The sequence below is a fragment of the Balaenoptera physalus genome, assembly GCF_965194825.1.
Source record: "Balaenoptera physalus genome assembly, chromosome: 1".
In the NCBI taxonomy this organism is placed as follows: Eukaryota; Metazoa; Chordata; class Mammalia; order Artiodactyla; family Balaenopteridae; genus Balaenoptera; species Balaenoptera physalus.
This window is the reverse complement of record NC_138882.1, coordinates 132,015,206-132,036,794: the sequence shown is the minus strand read 5'-3', so window position 1 is coordinate 132,036,794 and position 21,589 is coordinate 132,015,206. Positions and strand designations below refer to the sequence as shown.

The window sequence follows — 21,589 nt, the reverse complement described above, 5'->3', positions numbered from 1 at the left end:
TCATGGAACATTCTCCAGGATAGATCATATCTTGGGTCACAAATCAAGCCTTGGTAAATTTAAGAAAATTGAAATCGTATCAAGTATCTTTTCCGACCACAATGCTATGAGACTAGATATCAATTACAGGAAAAGACCTGTAAAAAATACAAACACATGGAGGCTACACAATACATTACTTAATAACGAAGTGATCACTGAAGAAATCAAAGGGGAAATCAAAAAATACCTAGAAACAAATGACAATGGAGATACGACGACCCAAAACCTATGGGACGCAGCAAAAGCAGTGCTAAGAGGGAAGTTTATAGCAATACAAGCCTACCTCAAGAAACAGGAAACATCTCGAATAAACAACCTAACCTTGCACCTAAAGCAATTAGAGAAAGAACAACAAAAAAACCCCAAAGCCAGCAGAAGGAAAGAAATTATAAAGATCAGGTCAGAAATAAATGAAAAAGAAATGAAGGAAACAATAGCAAAAATCAATGAAACTAAAAGCTGGTTCTTTGAGAAGATAAACAAAATTGATAAACCATTAGCCAGACTCATCAAGAGAAAAAGGGAGAAGACTCAGATCAATAGAAGTAGAAATGAAAAAGGAGAAGTAACCACAGACACTGCAGAAATACAAAAGATCATGAGAGATTACTACAAGCAACTCTATGCCAATAAAATGGACAACCTGGAAGAAATGGACAGATTCTTAGAAATGCACAAACTGCCGAGACTGAACCAGGAAGAAATAGAAAATATGAACAGACCAATCACAAGCACTGAAATTGAAACTGTGATTAAAAACCTTCCAACAAACAAAAGCCCAGGACCAGATGGCTTCACAGGTGAATTCTATCAAACATTTAGAGAAGAGCTAACACCTATCTTTCTCAAACTCTTCCAAAATATTGCAGAGGGAGGAACACTCCCAAACTCATTCTACGAGGCCACCATCACCCTGATACCAAAACCAGACAAAGATGTCACAAAGAAAGAAAACTACAGGCCAATATCACTGATGAACATAGATGCAAAAATCCTCAACAAAATACTAGCAAACAGAATCCAACAGCACATTAAAAGGATCATACACCATGATCAAGTGGGGTTTATCCCAGGAATGCAAGGATTCTTCAATATACGCAAATCAATCAATGTGATACATCATATTAACAAACTGAAGGAGAAAAACCATATGATCATCTCAATAGATGCAGAGAAAGCTTTCGACAAAATTCAACACCCATTTATGATAAAAGCCCTGCAGAAAGTAGGCATAGAGGGAACTTTCCTCAACATAATAAAGGCCATATATGACAAACCCACAGCCAACATTGTCCTCAATGGTGAAAAACTGAAACCATTTCCACTAAGATCAGGAACAAGACAAGGTTGCCCACTCTCACCACTATTATTCAACATAGTTTTGGAAGTGTTAGCCACAGCAATCAGAGAAGACAAAGAAATAAAAGGAATCCAAATCGGAAAAGAAGAAGTAAAGCTGTCACTATTTGCAGATGACATGATACTATACATAGAGAATCCTAAAGATGCTACCAGAAAACTCCTAGAGCTAATCAATGAATTTGGTAAAGTAGCAGGATACAAAATTAATGCACAGAAATCTCTTGCATTTCTATACACTAATGACGAAAAATCTGAAAGTGAAATTAAGATAACACTCCCATTTACCATTGCAACAAAAAGAATAAAATATCTAGGAATAAACCTACCTAAGGAGACAAAAGACCTGTATGCAGAAAATTATAAGACACTGATGAAAGAAATTAAAGATGATACAAATAGATGGAGAGATATACCATGTTCCTGGATTGGAAGAATCAACATTGTGAAAATGACTCTACTACCCAAAGCAATCTACAGATTCAATGCAATCCCTATCAAACTACCACTGGCATTTTTCACAGAACTAGAACAAAAAATTTCACAATTTGTATGGAAACACAAAAGACCCCGAATAGCCAAAGCAATCTTGAGAACGAAAAATGGAGCTGGGGGAATCAGGCTCCCTGACTTCAGACTATATTACAAAGCTTCAGTAATCAAGACAGTTTGGTACTGGCACAAAAACAGAAATATAGATCAATGGAACACGATAGAAAGCCCAGAGATAAACCCACACACATATGGGCACCTTATTTTTGATAAAGGAGGCAAGCATATACAGTGGAGAAAAGACAGCCTCTTCAATAAGTGGTGCTGGGAAAATTGGACAGGTACATGTAAAAGTATGAAAATAGAACACTCCCTGACACCATGCACAAAAATAAACTCAAAATGGATTAAAGACTTAAGTGTAAGGGCAGACACTATCAAACTCTTAGAGGAAAACATAGGCAGAACACTCTATGACATACATCACAGCAAGATTCTTTTTGACCCAGCTCCCAGAGAAATGGAAATAAGAACACAAATAAACAAATGGGACCTAATGAAACTTAAAAGCTTTTGCACAGCAAAGGAAACCATAAACAAGACCAAAAGACAACCATCAGAATGGGAGAAAATATTTGCAAATGAAGCAACTGACAAAGGATTAATCTCCAAGATTTACAAGCAGCTCATGCAGCTCAATAACAAAAAAACGAACAACCCAATCCAAAAATGGGCCGAAGACCTAAATAGACATTTCTCCAAAGAAGATATACAGATGGCCTACAGACACATGAAAGAATGCTCAACATCATTAATCATTAGAGAAATGCAAATCAAAACTACAATGAGATATCATCTCACACCGGTCAGAATGGCCATCATCAAAAAATCTAGAAACAATAAATGCTGGAGAGGGTGTGGAGGAAAGGGAACACTCTTGCACTGTTGGTGGGAATGTAAATTGATACAGCCACTATGGAGAACAGTATGGAGGTTCCTTAAAAAACTACAAATAGAACTACCATACGACCCAGCAATCCCACTACTGGGCATATACCCTGAGAAAACCATAGGTCAAAAAGAGTCATGTACCAAAATGTTCATTGCAGCTCTATTTACAATAGCCAGGACATGGAAGCAATCTAAATGTCCATCGACAGATGAATGGATAAAGAAGATGTGGCACATATATACAATGGAATATTACTCAGCCATAAAAAGAAATGAAATGGAGGTATTTGTAATGAGGTGGATGGAGTTAGAGTCTGTCATACAGAGTGAAGTAAGTCAGAAAGAGAAAAACAAATACAGTATGCTAACACATATATACGGAATCTAAGGGGGAAAAAAAAAAAAAAAAAAAAAGGCCATGAAGAACCTAGTGGCAAGACGGGAATAAAGACACAGACCTACTAGAGAATGGACTTGAGGATATGGGGAGGGGGTGGGGTGAGATGTGACAGAGTAAGAGAGTGTCATGGACATATATACACTACCAAATGTAAAATAGATAACTAGTGGGAAGCAGCCGCATAGCACAGGGAGATCAGCTGGGTGCTTTGTGACCACCTAGAGGGGTGGGATGGGGAGGGTGGGAGGGAGGGAGATGCAAGAGGGAAGAGAAATGGGAACATATTGTATATGTATAACTGATTCACTTTGTTATAAAGCAGAAGCTAACACACCATTGTAAGGCAATTATACTTCAATAAAGATGTTAAAAAAAAAAAAAAAAGAGTATCTAGATTTCCCTAAAATCCCACATAATAATATACAAATGTCTCTAAAGCTTGATCTAATTGACCACCATAATTCTGTATTTATGTCAGCCTATTCAATAACAGAAGAAAAACCACCCTCTGACCAATATATGTAAGCCATGGATAAATAATATCTCTAGCAATTGTTTTAGATCCTCAATGTCTTCTACTCCAATCCAGCTTTTTATCAGATTCTTTCATCATGGCTTCTACCTTTTGGTTCTGTATATCATTTACAGTTTATTTTTGCGCCATTAACTCTGGATGTTTATATGGACTTCTGGCTTTGCACCACAGCATTTCCTAAGTGAATGTGACTTGAACTCACATCTCTGGTTCTTTCCATTTTAGGTTACCATTAATATCGGAAATTTTAAGCCCTTGGGAGACCAAGCACGTTTCATCCCCAAACAGGAGCAGATTCAGACAATGATTGCTTTCTCTAATTACTGAAACTCAAATTCCATTCTTGATTAACGCTTTCCATTACTTTGCTCACAGTATCTTTTTCTAATGCACTCCCAGTATTAAATGCTGATATTTTCTCAACCCCTTCCCTTTCCCTACTCCCTAACTCTTTTAATGTTTTCTGGATCCTAGGTTCTCTTAGGTATTCTATGATATTAACTGTTCTCACTATAGCTTCTAATAAACCAAGCTCCAAGTCACTAAAGACTAGACATGTGAGTAGTAAAAATAATAAAATAATAATATATCAACTGAGTGAGCTGAATAGAAGACTAAAAATGAAGCTAGCAGAAGATGGAGTGACAATTATATATAGAAGAAATAGATTCAAAGATGAAGCTTACAATGAAAAATTATTTCAGTTACTATAAGAAAGTAAGCTTTGAAGACAACTTCATAATGTTGTATGAATGGTAGTTATAAACAATGAAAAAAGCATAGGAAAATGTACATATTTATAGACTATGAAAGAATAGTTTTTAATAAATGACATTAGTAGTGATGTGGTTAGTAGAATTACTAATATCAAAGAGCTTTAAAAAACTCCTTATAATTAATATATTTTAGCAAAAGATTTATAACATTCAAAATACTTCCAAAGTCTTGAAATGGTATATTATATGTAACTTCATAAGTATTAAATAATATAATGTTTATAATATATATTATTCCTATCTATGTATATATAATAGTCACTTGCCATAACACAACATATATACAAATATACATATATATGGATATGTATATATACATCTACATTTATATATGGGTGTTGGCTATCAGTATATCCAAATTGGTTATCAGTATACAACATACCCATATCCAACTTGGATATCAGTATACATCAGTGAAAGTCTTCTCTATAGAAAGCATATAAAAAGCAGGTGACATGCCTGAAATCAACACGTTTATATTCTACAAAGAGGGCCAAAAGACACTTCACATAAACTTTATAGAGCATACTATCATCTGGAGCAAATTAATACAGTTGGCACTGCGTGCTAATGAGGAAAAAGTTTTGAATAGGATACATTTGCCTTGTAAACCTATGTTTTTATTCAATGGATAAACTTTGGTGGGATTTAAGGGCCTGAGGACATTACTGTACTATATCTAGGACACGTGTCCTCAATTACATTGAAATCAGACTAATGTCAGTTTGGACAGTTTGTATTCCCTTCTAATTATGTTAATGTAATGGAAACATTTGTAGCTCAGGCTATTCAGGTACAGGTGCAAATATGAAGGAGTTTACAGACAAACACAGTGCTTTATAAATTACAAAAAGTTCATTCCAGTTAATTATACTATAATGCCGAGTTTTCATTTTTACCATTACCTAATGGTAAAAGCAAAACAAAATTCTAAAAATAAAAAAGCACAAACTTTAGAGTCAGATGATCTCAAGTTAAGTCCTAGCAAAGTCACTTAACTGTTTGGCTTTTGGTAAGTTAATCAACCCCTATGAGCCTTAGTTTCCCTAATCATAAAAAAAGAGGTAAAAATACCTATCTTACAGTATTGTGAAGAATAAATTACATATCACATGCAAAATATCTGACACAGTGCCTGGTACATAGTACGTACTCAATAAATATAAATTTCTTTCTATTTTTATTGTGTCCTTAAAGCAATACATGATTTTGCACAAAATACTGAGTGAATATTATACTATATGTACAATTATCAGCCTTTAATAAACTAAATATTTATGTTTTCAGCTACTGAGAATATATTTTATATTACTATTAATAACTACTTCCAATAATTAATAAGAGAAAACACATACATAAAGCATAAATTATAAAATGGTTCTGTTAAGAGTGATTAATACACCACAAAAATTACATTTATACTATATTATATGAATTTTATCACATCAAGAAAATCTCAAGCATAATATTAACAAGATAATAGAAGATATTTAAAAGAGATTAAAGAAATTATTACTAATGCAATATAAACTATAACTATAGTGTCTTAAAAATATTTCAAAGAAAAGTAATAAAATAATTATACTTACATGTTTCCAACGTGCAAGCTTTTCTGTTATATTGGTTCCAGGCTGAAAAAAGAGATCCTTAAAGAGCTTATCTTCAAATCCTTTGTGTTTATAAATCCATTTTTTTTCACTTTTACTAATAGTTTTTTCCTGATGTTTTTTATACAAGAACAAGTGGCTGAATATAAGGGGGGGGGGAGGGAGGGAGAACTGTCGTTTAGTTTTTTTGCAAAAAAAAAAAGGAAGAAAACTACTTATGAGTTCACTTATATCTTAGAAAACATAGTGGTAAACTTAATGTAATATTTGTTTTCATATTATTACTATATAAAACGAGGCATTAGGGCTGGCTCATCAACATTCATCAAGGGATGAATGAGTGCTGAGAAATCTCTGGGGACAGGAATGCACAAACAATTCTGTAACTACATCTGGCTATGCATTTTATAATATAATGTCAGAGAGAACATGACTAAATTATCTATAGAAATATGTTAACCAATATAAATTCTTTTTATCTTTCTTCTCCAGTGAAGAAATAACTTCTTATTTTCACCTAGGAAAACTACTTTACAGCAGTACTGTCCAAGAGAATATAATGTATGCCATAAAATAACTTAAAATTTTCTATTAGCCACACTAAAAAAAAGTAAAAAGAAATAGGTAAGATTAATTTTAATACATTTGACCCTTGAACAACACAAGTGTGAACTGCATGAGTTCACTTATATATGAATTTTTTTCAATAAAAATAGTACTATACTATCTGTGGTTGGTTGAATCCACCACACTGTGGAACCCGCAAGTACAGAGGGACAAGTATAAAGGACTAGAGCATCTACAGATTTTGGTATCTGCAGCAGGTCCTGGAACCAATTTCTTGCAGATAGCAAGCGATGACTGTATTATGTTTTATTTAACCTAATGTATTCAAAATATTACTAGATAAATGGCATCAACAAACTAATATCACAATAGTAAAATACTAAATGTTAGCTCTGTAAGATCAAAAACAAAGGAAGGATAACATCTCTCACCCAATCTATTCAACATTGTACTCGAAGTCCTACTCAGTCCAATAAGGCAATAAGAAGAAAATCATATACCAATATAATCTTTGAATACAGATGCAAAAATTCTAAATACTAATAAAAAGAATCCAGCAATGTAAGCAAAGAATAACAAGACTATGACCAAGTATTACAAAGCTCATTACATAAACAATTTAATGAAGAGAAAAATGTAAGAGTATACAAATGGATGCAGAAAGGTATTGGATAAAATTCAGCAGCCAATCTTATTTTAAATTTTTTGTAAGAGAGGACATCAAAGTAAACTACTTCAATATCATGGAGACAGATTACCAAAAACCAATAATATTCATTATATGTGATGAAAGAGCAAAATCATTTGAATTAAAATGATGAAACAGGTAGGAAGTTTACTGTTACCATTATTATTAAATAGCAAAAGAAAAACAAAATTGACCAAGGAAAGCAATTTTTCCATTTCTCAGATTTTTAAAGTGGGCTCCGTCTATTCATTCCTTCATTCAAATATTTTCACTGATGATCTACAAATTAGTTAGGGTGAAATATATTAAGAGAATAAAACTTATAATGGTTCAAATAAGACAGAATTTTACTTTTCTCACATGCAGTCTACACTGGTGGAGCAGCGCTGCTCCATAAAATAATTCAATCTTGCCTCACCATACTCAAAGACACTGTCGTTAACCCACATGACTAATGCATTCCAGCCCATGGGAAGGGAAAGGCATGAAAACAAAGGGGGTACAATTACCATTTAAGTATTTGAAGCAGCAATTGTGGTCATTAATTCTGTTCACTCACAAATCTAACAAAAATATAATCAGATGAACATACTTAGCTGCAAGTAAAATTGGTTAACAAAATCTCTAGTAGTTACTCAACTGCTAAAAGAAAAGAGAAGAATGGATTTTCAAGGAAAAAGTAGTATTTTGAAAATGACCATTATGTGCTCTGTGAAGAGAAGAAAGTCTGTAATACCATGAAGGTTATATTCTCTAATAAGTAGAGTTAGATAATACAGAAATAAAACACTAGATATATAATAAGTGAATTGCTTTTCACATAGGCTGGATTGGGATAGTATTGTTAAGAGGAAACAAGTTATAGTGAGAATCTCAGAAAAACATTCTAGTAAAGCAAATGACAAGTACAAAAGGCCAGGTGGAAGTATGCTTAGTGAGGCAAGAACACACTTGGCATGTTTGAAGAACAGGAAGGTCACTGGGATGGACAGTCATTGCAGAGTTTTAAGCAGAAGAGTGGCTTTGAGATCAGAGAAGATAAAGATGGTGAAGTAGGAGGATGTGGAAATAACCTCCCCCCAACGAACACATCAAAAATACATCTATATGTGGAACAATCCTCACTGAAAAGTAAACAGAGACTGGAAGAAATATCCCTGTACAACCAAAGCTGTGAGAAAGATCCCCACAGAATCAGGTAGGAAGGAAGAGATGTGATCAGGTCAGGACCTGTGCCCCTGGGAGGAGACTCAGAGGAAAAGAGATACTACACAGCTGGAGACCCTCCCTGGGGAATGAGAAGTTCGAGCCATATATTGAGCACCCCAGCCCTGGGGTCCAACACTGGGAAGGCAAGCCCACTTGTCTGGTTCCAGGGCCGGTGGGACTAACAGCAGGGCTGTGGGAAGCCTGCTTGTGAGGAGTATGCACAAACTCCCTTGCTCCCGAAACAGTACAGAGGGGGTGGATTGAGACTGCAGGGTGGCTGGCTGATTTCCTGGAACCGCCCTGGCTTGTGTACCAACCTAAGGAGAGTGGTCACTCATGATGCAGCTCCACACTGGGGAGAGGGCTCTGTGGCTGAGGGACAAAGGACACTCAGACACAACGCAGCAACTGAGCAGAGCAGGGGCAACCATTACTGGTGCTCACACAGGCAGTGCATTGGAAGCAGTCCAGGTCCCTGCCAAGGCCGGACCACCAGAGCTTGTGCCCCAACTCACACCAAGCCCACATGCTAGCCACTCTTGCCCCATCATTGCTTCCCTCTGGGGTGAGACTGCCGGTGCTGGGAGTGGGAAGAACAAACATTTAATGGGAACAGACAGAGCCAGCTTGAACATGACACCAGGGCTTCTGCTCCAGCAGCTTGGGACATGCCCCCTCCCCCAACAGGGTGTTGACAGCCACTGAGCAGAGGAAAAGCCCCAGCTCACACATGGCTCTGGACCTAGCCACTCCTTCCCCAGCCCCACCTCCTACTAAGGTGATAGCTGCAAGCACACCTTGAGGAAAGATGTGATTAGTATTGTCAGATCTAGCTCTCCCATCAAGGCCATTGGGCACACACAGACTGTAGAGAAATGCTTCCTCACAAGGACATTCTTTCAGGACTGCAATAAGTTACTGATTCACCTAATTTCATAGAGACAGAGAAAGTTAAGCAAAATGAGTAGAGGAATTTTGTTTCAATTGAAAAGGCAAGAGAAAACCCCTGAAAAACAACCAATGAAACAGAAAGAAATAATTTACCAGATAAAGAGTTTGAAGCATTAGTAATAAGAATGCTAAATGAATTAGAGAAAATTATAGATTAATAAAGTGCAAATTTTAACAAGGAACTAGAAATATAAAAAAGAACCAATCAGAACTGGAGAATACAGTAAGTGAAATGAAAAACAAACTAAAAGAAAAACCAACATTTGCATTATAGGGATCTGAGAAAAAGAGAGAAGAGGGTTAAAAGTGTATTTGATGAAATTATGACTGAAAACTTCCCAAACATGAAGAAGGAAATAGATATCCAGGTACAGTAAGCACAGAGGGTCCCAAACAAGATGAACCCAAACAGACCCACACCAGGACATATTATAATTAAAATGACAAAAGTTAAAAAGAGAATTCTAAAGGTAGCAAGACAAAAACAAAGCATCATATACAAGGGAACCCTCAAAAATCAGCTGGTAGCCTCATAAGGCTATCAGCTGATTTTTATGCAGAAAAATTACAGGCCAGAAGGGAGTAGCATGATATATTCAAAATGCTGAAAGGGAAAAACTGCAACCTAGGACACACTACCCAGCATGATTATCATTTAGAATTGGAAAGATAACTTCTCAGACAAGCAAAAACAAAAAGAGTTCATTAATACTAAACCTACCCTAAAAGAAATGTTAAAGAATCTTTTCTAAGTGGAAAAGAAAAGGCTATAACAAGAAGAAAGAATCTATAAAGGAAAAATTCCACTAGTTAAGGCAAATACATAGTAAAGGATGAAAATCAACCACTTAAATAAGCTAGTACAAATATTTAAAAACAAAAAATTGTAAAACCAACTATCACTACAATAATCAGTAAAGGATACACATGAAGATGTAATATATGACATCAAAAACAATATGTGTGGGAGGGGAGTAAAAAGTGTAGATATTTTAGAATGTGTTTGAATTTAAAGGACTACCCATTTAAAACAAATAGATATAGTTACAGGTCAACATATATGAACCCCATGGTAACCATAAATCAAAAACCTACAATAGATACACAAAAACTAGAAAGAAACACAGCATTCAATTAAAGAAAATCATCAATTCACAGGGAAGAAACTAATAGAAGAAGAAAACAACAGAGAAGAACTACAAAAGCAACCAGAAAATAAGTGATAAAATGGCAATAAGTACATACCTATCAATAGTTACTTTAGATGTCAATGGACTAAATGCTCCAATCAAAAGACATAAGATAGCTGACTGAATTAAAAAACAAGACCTATCTATAGAAAAAGTAGAACAAATTGAGACCAAAGTTAGCAGAAAAAGTAGAAAAAGAAGAATAAAATGATCCCAAAGTTAGAAGAAGGAAGAAAATAATAAAGATTAGAGAGGAAATATATGAAATAGAGAACAGGAAAACAATAGAAAATGTAACCAACCTAAGAGTTGGTTCTTTGAAAAGATAAACAAAATTATAAAGCTTTAGTTAGGCTAAGGAAAAAAAAAAAAAGAGAAATGACCCAAATTGACAAAATTGTAAATGAAAAATGAGACATTACAATTTATACCACAGAGACATGACAGATCATAAGAGACCATTATGAACAACTATATGCCAACAAACTGGACAACTTAGAAGAAATTGAAAAATTATTAGAAACACAACTACTCGAAACAAATTAGGAATAAACAGAAAGTCTGAATAGATCAATTACCAATAAGGAGATCAAATCAGTAATAAAAAGTCTCCCAATGAAGAGAAGCCCAGGACCAGATGGCATCACTGGTGAATTTTACCAAACATTTAAAGAATTAGCACCAATTATTCTTAAACTCTCCCAAAAAATCAAAGAGGAGGAAACACTCCCAGACTCATTTTATGAGGCCAGCATTACTCTGATACCAAAGCCAGATAAGGACACTAACAGAAAAGAAAACTACGATTCAATCCATGTTGAATATAGGTGCAAAAAGTCTCAATAAAACATTAGCAAACTGAATTTAGCAGCACAGTAAAGATCCTTCACCATGATCAAGTGGGATTTATACATGGGATGCAAAGAAGGTTCAACATCCGCAAATAAATGTGATCCATTACATAAATAGAATGAAAGAAAAAAATCATATGATCATCTCAAGAGATGCAGAAAAAGCATTTGACAAAATTCAACTTCTGTTCATGATAAAAACTCTCAACAAATTAGGTATAGAAGGAATATAACACAATAAAGGCAATATATAATAAGCACTCAGCTATCATCATACTCAATCATGAAAAGCTGAAATATTTTCCTCTAGAATCAGGAGTAAGACAAGGGTGCCCACTCTCACCACTCCAATTCAACATAGAACTGGAAGTCCTTGCCAGAGCAATCAGGCAAGAAAATGAGAGAAAAGAAATAAAAGAAAACATAGGAAAATGTAGGAAAAGAAGTAAAATTATCTCTATTTGCAGATGACATGATTTTATATACAGAAAATCTTAAAGACTCCATTAAAAAAACTGTTAGATATAATTGAAAAAGTCAGTACAACTGTAGGATAGAAAATTAACACTCAAAAATCAGTAATGTTTCTACCACTATCGACGATATGGAAAAGAAATAGAGAAAAAAGTCCCATTTAAAATAGCATCAAAAACAATAAAATATCAGGACTAAACTTAACTAAGGAGGTGAAAGATTTCTACTCTGAAAACAACAAAATATTAATGAAAGAAACTGAAGACACAAATAAATAGAAAAGTATCCTATGTTCATAGATTGGGAAAATGAATATTGTTAAAATGTCAGTACATCCAGAAGCCATCTACAGATTCAATGCAATCCCTATCAAGATTCCAATAGCATTTTTCATAGAAGTAGGAAAAAATCCTAATATTTATATGGAGCCACTATATACCCAAAATAGCCAAAGAAATCCTGAGAAAGAAGAACACTGGAGGCATTACACTCCCTGATTTCAAACTATACTACAAAGTCATAGTAATTAAAACAGTATTGTATTGACATAAAAACAAGCCCATATATCAACGAAACAGAATAAGGAGCACAGAAATAAAACCGTGCATATATGCGTCAATTAATTTATGACAAAGGAGCCAAGAATCAACAATGGGAAAAGGACAGTCTCTTCAATAAACAGCATTGAGAAAACCAAACAGCAACATGCAAAAGAATGAAACTGCTCCACTATCTTACAGCATACACAAAAATTAACTCAAAATGGATTAAAGACTTAAATGTAAGACATGAAACCATGAAACTCCTTGGAAGTAGACATAGGAAAAATGTCATTGGCATGGTTCTTGGCAATGATTTTTTGGATATGACACCTGTAGTACAAGCAACAAAATCAAAAGTAAACAAGTGGAACTACATCAAATTAAAAAGCTTCTGCACAGCAAAAGAAATAAGCAACAAGATGAAAAGACAAGCTACAGAATGTGAAAAAATATCTGTAAGCCATACATTTGATAAGGGGTTAATATCCAAAATATATAAAGAACTCATAGAACTCAAAAACAAACAAAAAAATGAATAATCAAATTTAAAAATGGGTAAAAGACCTGAACAGATATTTTTCCAAAGAAGAATTCCACATGGCCAACAGACACAAGAAAAGATGCTTAACATCACTAATCATCAGGGAAATGCAAATCAAAACCACAATGCAGTATCACCTCATACCTGTTACAATGGCCATTATCAAAAAGACAACAGACAACAAATGCTGCCAAGGATGCAGAAGGCAAGGAAGCCTTGTGCACTGTTGGTGGGATTGTAAACTGATATAGCCACTATAAAGAACAGTATGAAGAATCCTCAAAATATTAAAAGCAGAACTACGACATGACTCAGCAATTTCACTTCTGAACATATATCCAAACCAACCCCCCACAAAAAAGCACCAACTCAAAATTATATCTAAACCCCAGACATGCCTTATAAGAAATACTAAAGGAAGTTCTTCAGGTCGAAAGCAAGTGACCTCAAACAGTAATTTAAATCCACAAAAAAAATAAAGAGTGCTGGAAAAAAATTGTGTAATTATAAAACAATATAAATTCAAATTTCTACTCATTTCTTCTCTTAACTAATTTAAAAAACAATTGTATAATATAATATTTAGATAATTGTATTTTTGTCTAAAACATGTATAAATGTAATGTATTTGACAATAATAGCACAAGACAGCAGGTGGAAGCAAAGCTGTTTTGGAGTAATAAAATAATACTAGATGGTAATTTAAATCCACAGGAAAAAATGAAAAGATCTAGAAATATGATAAATAGTACTGTCAATGTAACAAACTCAATGAATATATACTTGTTCTTCTTTTTTGCCTTGGCTCCTTTAAAGGACATAACACTTTATAAAGTGATAATTATAATAATATAGTTTTGGGTTTGTAACATATATATATGTAATATGTATAACATTAATAGCACAAAAAGTTGGAAGAGGTGATAAACATATACAGAAGTAACATTTTTATATCTCACTAGATTTGTCACTATATACCTGAAATAAATAAGTTCAGATGTATATTCTAAGCCCTAGAAAAAACACCAAGAATATAACTAAAATTATACAATTAAAACATCATGAAAGAAATTTAAATGTTACACTATACAATATTTACTCAATACAACAAAAGTAGTATAGGAGTATGAAAGGAACAAAAAGATATGAGACACATCTGTGAATGATGTTAATATTTAGGTTTATCTTAAATTATCTTATGTTTTTGATCTTTTAGATTATTAAATTTACATGGCTCCTATTTTAAATATAATTTTACTTTTTAATACATTTTTCTTTTTAAAAAAAATTTCTTATTTAATGACTTATTTTTATAATGACATGAGGTAGATCCATAGATTGAGAAGAGGTAAAAATCATTTCCACAACCTGTTAATATTAAAACACAGTTCCCTTTTCATCAGAGTTATTTATTCATTTACTCTTTCATTTATTGCTCAAACACCTATTCAAAATGCACTGCTCTAGACTCTGGGAATATGTTATAAAATTCCAGAGTTCCTGGTCTTATAGAACTTACATTGGAGGAAATTCTTGGCAGTAGATTCTTTTTCCTTATAATATGAATTATAAGGGAAAAATCTTAAAAAGTAAGTTTTAAAGAGATCACTTATTTCAGCTCAAAAACATTTGCTTAATATTTCTATTGCATTTTAATTTTACTTGAGGATCTCTAAGTAATTTTCCAATTAGGAACTGTCTTCTTATTGACTACTGGCCAGAGGACCTGAATCATCTGGTCTCCTTAAAAATTAAAAACTCTCATTAGAAAATAGAAAATAATTCATGTGTTTAAAAAAATGTGGGTTGGTTGTAAAACTTAGGTTTGCCTCTGACATATGGGTTCATTAATCCATCAAGATTCTTCTTGGACAGTGTGAGACAGTCTAGATCTTAAGAAGTCAAGGAAACTTGGGGTGGGTGGTTGTCCACAGAAGTATTCACGTTGACTCTAATTTTCTAAGATTAAAGGCTAAAATGTGAAAATAAAAAAGTTATGGTATATGCCAGCGTTTAACTTGGAGGTCATGAACCCAGTGAAATTGTAAGCACATTTTATTTGAGTATGCATGTATAGATTACACTGGAAATAATGCCTATAACTTTCATCAGATTTTCAAAGGAATCTGTGAACCCCCTCCCCACCAAAATTTAAACCTTGGAACAGACATTAAAATAAATAAGAATGTTCTAAAAGAGTAGAGGAATCAAAGTAAATAACAATAAAAAGGATAAGAAAAAGCAAGTCTCAAACATTTAAAATACATAATGAGTCAGCAAGATGACAAGGAAGAAGCCCTGGGCCCCCACTTCCCCCCAACAAACACACCAATTCAGCAACAATTCAGGGACAAATTCCTATTGTGAGAAATCCACAAGCTGATTGAAAGGCTCATGCATCATGGCGAACATGAAACTAGGCTCACCAAAGCAAGTAGGGAGATTCAGGACATCCTTTCTTCAGAATCCCTACCCCTGGCACTGCACAATATGATCAAGAAGAGAACTCCTAGCTCCCAGCTTCTTTTAGGTGAGGAAAAGAGCTAGTTCACATGTCCAGTGTCCCCAACTTTTCTGAGGGACCCCTTCAAAGGGTTGGCTTCTCTCTTGCCATTCTCAGAGCTTTGATAGTCTGACACAGTCTAGCCACCTGGAGGAGAATGGAGACAGATGCTTGGGTTGGTAGATGCCATAATTCCTTTCCCCGGCTCACCACTGAGTAAGTCGACAGAAACCACAGTTGCCTATAATGCCACAGTTTTCCTTGGGGCTGCCCAAAGTACTGGCTTCTGACTTGCTAATAGTCAAGTGCTGATAGACCTGGCATAACCTAGCTTCCTGGGGACTAGTGAGAATAGAGATGGAGATCTGGGTTGGCAGTCACCATATCCCTTGCTCCCAGTTCAGCACAGAGCAAGTAGACAAAATGTCTAGCTCTCAGTGTCTCCCTGAGCAGGTGTGGAAACACTTAAATGCCCATCAACAGCAGAATGGATAAATAACATGTGACATATGCCTAAAATAGAATATTATTTAGGCTTAAAAAAGAAGCAAATTTTGCAATATGCAGCAACATGGATGAATCTTGAGGGCATTATGTTAAGTAAATAAACTGGTCACAGAAAGACAAATACTGAATGATTCCACTTACATGATTCACTCTGTCCTTTTATAACTCTGGAAAACTGGAATCATACATTAAGGAATACTATAATGACTTGAAACCTGATGACTAGAAAGCTAACATAAGGCCCCATAAATAGTTTCTAAAATGAAGGCATATATTCACCAGATCCAATGCTCCTCCCCACTGAACAAAGATCCAGAAGAAATGTTAGGAAAAGAAATTGTGATTCTTTTCTATGGGATTAAATAACAACACAAATTATTAGATTAATTACTAATTTATAATTCATCACAGGTATTATTAATAATAAAATTATAGGATGATTGTTTAAAAGTTAAGTTTGACCTCTTATAGTTTGCTGTTAGTTACCTGGCTTCATCAGGTATATCAAATTATTAAAAAATAATCATTATAGTCAGTAAAACAAAAATAGTCATCATCTTTAGAACATTTATATCTCAAAAGATGATATTATAAAGAGAAGTTAATACAGGAGCAATGATAAATGATTATAATTTTCCAGATAACTTTTACAGTGGTTGAGAGAAAAAATATAGATAGATGTTAAAAGTATGCATAGAAATATTAGTAGTTGACACAGCCTTTAAATACTTCCTCCAACCACATTCACCCATGTGGCTCATTACATTAAATAAACTTTACTTAATGATAAGATTCTCATCTAGAAAGTATGAAGCAAATTTTAATAAGGTCTTCTTTATTATACTTATTAGCAATAGTCATATTACTAGCAGAAGTAATACAGTAACAGCTATTATATTCATAATATTAATATTACATAGTATGACAATTACTACTACTAGTAATAAAATGATAAAAATAGAAATTTATATATCCATTTATATGCCAACTAAAATTCCAGAAATTGCTTCTAAGTACATAATAATGAATATGCATAAATATATGTTTATGGCTTTTTATCCCTATAATTTTTATAATTTGGAGAAAATAAAAACAACATTAATGTCCAACAGGAAAGCTCACCTAAGTAGAATATATCCATTTAAAAGAATACATCCAGCTATTAAAAACTCTTATACAATAACATTTAACACTACAGAAAATAAAAACAAGCATGTTAGATAATAAGAGGTAGAAATACAATCATTTTTGTAAAAATTATATACATATATACACATTTAAAGAAATACACAGACAGATTATCAGTCTTTACCATTCCTTCTCCTTACACAGATGGGTGCCCAACACCCATCTAGACATTTGGTTGTACATTTTTCCCTTCCGCACATGGATACAAACTTTTGCCCTTGCTTTTTATAAACACTGGATTTTGCTACATATATTTCTTTGTAACTTGCTTTTCTCTTAATAATCACTGAAATCTCTGTTAAATAGATTTTAGAACTAATGTTATTTTTAACAACTGTAGAGTATTTTATACTATCTCTGAATCATAAACTTTCAGCAAAGGATACATAAGTTTTTCTAGGGTTTTTTTTTACTACAAATAACACAATCTCTCTCCCAGCTTGCCCCTCACAACTCTCTCCTCTCCCATCTCCCTCCCTCTCTCTCTCTCTCACACACACATATACACACACACTTTATCTTTCAAGTAGAAATTTCGAGAAGTGTTATTGCTGATGTGAGAGTGCATTAGTCAAAATTCAACAGAGAAACGGAACAAATATACGGCGAAGAGAGAGAGAGATTTTAAGGAATTGGTCCGTGCAATAATGGGAGCTGACAACTTTAAGATCTGTAAAGCAGGTCAATAGGCTGGAAATTCAGGGAAGAGCCAATGCTGCAGTCTTGAGTCCAGAATCTGCAGGCTGGAAACTCAGGCAGGGCTTCTACCTTGCAGTCTAGAAACAAAATGTTTCACCTGGAAATTGCAGTCTTTGTTCTTAAGGGCTTCAGCTAACGAGATGAAACCCATCCACAACATGAATGGTAATCATCACTCAAAGTCTACTGATTTAACTGTTAATCACATCTAAAAAATACCTTTACAGCAATATCTAGGCCAGTGTTTAACCAAACAACTGGGCATCATAGTCTAGCCAAATTGAGACATAAAATTAACCATCATGGGGAAGGGGGCAGGGACAATGAATAGGCGGAACAGAGATGATTTTTAGGGCAGAGAAAATACTCTGTATGACACCATAATGATAGATACATGTTATTATACATTTGTCTAAACATATACAATGTACAACACCAAGTATGTACCATATGGACTTTGGGTGATTATGATCTGTCAATGTTAGGTTCATCCTTAAATCCTCATAAGAAACATTATCACAATTTTTAACCTTTGTCAATCTGTTAGGAAAAAAATGGTATCTCATTGCTTCTTTAATTTGCATATCTTTGACTATTAATGAGATTAATAATCTTTTCATATTTATGTTGGTAACTTACATTTCTTTTATGAGCTGTCTGTTCACATCTTCTGCCCATTTTTTTTAATATGAGTTGTTTTTCTTTGTCCTACTATTTATATAAGCTCTTTATATGTTAACATTTTCTGATTTATCCCGACACATTCTTTTTTGTTATTTTTTTTGTCTTTTTTTGGCTGTGTGGGGTCTTAGTTGCAGCACGCACGATCTTCGTTGAGGCATATGGGATCTTTCATTGTGGCACATGGGCTCTTCATTGCAGTGTGTGGGCTTCTCTCTAGTTGTGGCATGCAGGGTCCAAGAGCACATGGGCTCAGTAGTTGCGGTGCATGGGCTCTCTAGTTGTGGCACATGGGCTCTAGAGTGCGTGGGCACAGTAGTTGCGGCGCATGGGCTTAGTTGCTCCACAGCATGTGGGATCTTATTTCCCTGACCAGGGATCAAACCCACGTCCTGTGCATTGGAAGGTGGATTCTTTAACCACTGGACCACCAGGGAAGTCCCTGGTGCATCCTTTTTAATGTAAACACTTCTCTGTTTACAGCTTGCCTCTCCCCCACCATAAGGTTACAAGAATATTCAACTGAATTATCTTCTAAAGTTTTATATTTAATGCTTTAACCCATCTGAAATATATATATTTTAATATGGCATGCAACAGAGAAGCAATTATGGTTTTGTTCAGAAAGATAACCAATTTTGCCATTACCAATTATTAAGTAAACCATCCTTTTCCCATCATATTAAAGTATTCCATTCTTTAAGATCTCTTTCATACACAGATCTTTTTAGGACCCTTTATTCTGTTCATCTCATTTCTCTATACCTGTGCCAATGACCAAATATTGACTATAATGGCTTGGAAAATTGTTCTTTTTCAGTTGTTTCTTGATTATTCTAAGACATTTATTAGCTCAGAAACTTTAAAAGCATATTTTCAAGTGTCTCTACAAAACCAGGATTCTAATTAAAATCACTGTAGTACTATAGTATTTACTATTGAAAAACATCCATGCGTAAGTGGACCTTCACAGTTCAAACCCGTGTTGTTCTAGGGTCAACTGTACATATAGAATTATAAAAAAAAAAAAAAAGTAAAAACGCATTTTCTTCTTAAAGATGTGTGTGTGTGTGTATGTATATATACATATGCTACATATAAAAACACAAAGGAGGGGGAAGAACATGATTGCTATTAAAAAGGTAGATAATAACTTCAACCTGCTAAGGAAGGAAGCAAGGGAAGGAAAAGGAAAGTGGAGGGAGAGAATGAGTAAGGTTTGGCTACTATTCATGTAATCCCTTAAACCAAAATCTTTAGTGACACCCACTGTGTACTAAATTTTTGTGTTAATCTTAAAAATTATTTCTAATGAATTTTACATTTTAGAGCAGTATTAGGTTCACAGCAAAACTGAGAGGAAGGTATAGAAAATTCCTATATAACCTTTGCTCCCACATATGCATAGCCTCCCTCATTGTTAACATCCCTCATCAGAACAGTATGTTACAATTGAAGAACGTACATTGACACATCACTATCATCCAAAGACCATAGTTTACATTAAGGTTCACTGTCGGTGGTATACATTCTGTGGATTTGGACAAATGTATAATGACAAGTAATCATCATTATGTGAGATACTGAGTATTTCACTGCCCTAAAAATCCTCTGTGCTCTGCCTATTTAGCCCTCCCTCACGTCAACCCTGGTAACCACTGATCTCTGTACTATCTTCATAGTTTTGCCTTTTCCAAAATGTCAGATAGTTTGAATCACAAAGTATGTAGCCTTTTCAATTCTTTCACTTAGTAATATACATTTAAGTTTCCTCCATGTCTTTTCATGGTTTCACAGCTCATTTTTTATCACTAAAATTATTCTATTGTCTGGATCCAACATGTTATTTATTCATCCAGTCACTTACTAAAGGATGTTTTGGTTGCTTCCAAATTTTTGCTATTAAGAATAAAACTGCTATAAACAACCATGTACAGGTTTTTGTGTAGGCATAAATTTACAACTGCTTTGGGTAAATACCAAGAAGCATATGGTAAGGATCATATGGCAAGAGTATGCTATTTTTTAATTTCATTGATTTCTGCTCTAATTATTTTGTTTCTGTGTACTTTAATTTGCTCTTCTTTTTTCTAGTTTCCTAAAGTGGAAATTTACATGACTGTTTTAGACATTTGTTCTTTTCTAATATATGCATTTAGTCCTATAAATGTCCCTCTAAGCACTACTTTCTCCGCATCCCACAAACTTTGATAAGTTCTGATTTAACTTTCATTTAGCCAAAAATGTTTTAAAATTTCTCCTGAGATTTCTTCTTTAAACTATGTGTTATTTGGAAGTGTTAGAAATATTTTTAGTCTCCAAGTAATTTGGAATTTTCCAGCTAAATTTCTGTTGATGTCTTGTTTCATTCCACTGGGTCTGAGAACATACACTGCATGCTTCCTATTCTTTTAAAGTTGTGTTTTATGGCCCAGAATGTGGTCTATTTGGTTGAATGTTCCATGTAAGCTTGAGATGAATGTGGATTCTGCTGCTGTTGTTGCATGAAGTAATCTATAAATGTCCTTTTTATCCAGTTGACTGATGATGTTGTTGAGGTGAACTATGTTTTTCCTAATTTTCTGCCAGCTGGATCTGTCTATTTCTGATAGCCAGTGTTGATTTCTCCTACTATAATAATGGATTCATTTGTTTCTCACTTGTAATTGGTCTGTTCATATTTTCTATTTCTTCCTGGTTCAGTCCTGGGAGATTGTACCTTTCTAATAATTTGTCCATTTTTTCTAGGTTGTCCATTTTATTGGCATATAGTTGCCTGAAGTAGTCTCTTATGATCCTTTGTGTTTCTGTGGTGTTGGTTTTAACTTCTCCTTTT

At 34.2% G+C, this 21,589-nt stretch overlaps 1 protein-coding gene across 1 annotated transcript in view; it reads right to left on the bottom strand.

The window, feature by feature from the left end:
- The window catches only part of LRRIQ3 (leucine rich repeats and IQ motif containing 3), a 245,295-nt gene that overhangs the window by 127,413 nt on the left and 96,293 nt on the right, over positions 1 to 21,589 (bottom strand). The window contains exon 5 of the mRNA XM_082421407.1: positions 6,145 to 6,301. Coding sequence (XP_082277533.1) covers positions 6,145 to 6,301 — 157 coding nt within the window. The remainder of the gene's footprint in view (positions 1 to 6,144; positions 6,302 to 21,589) is intronic.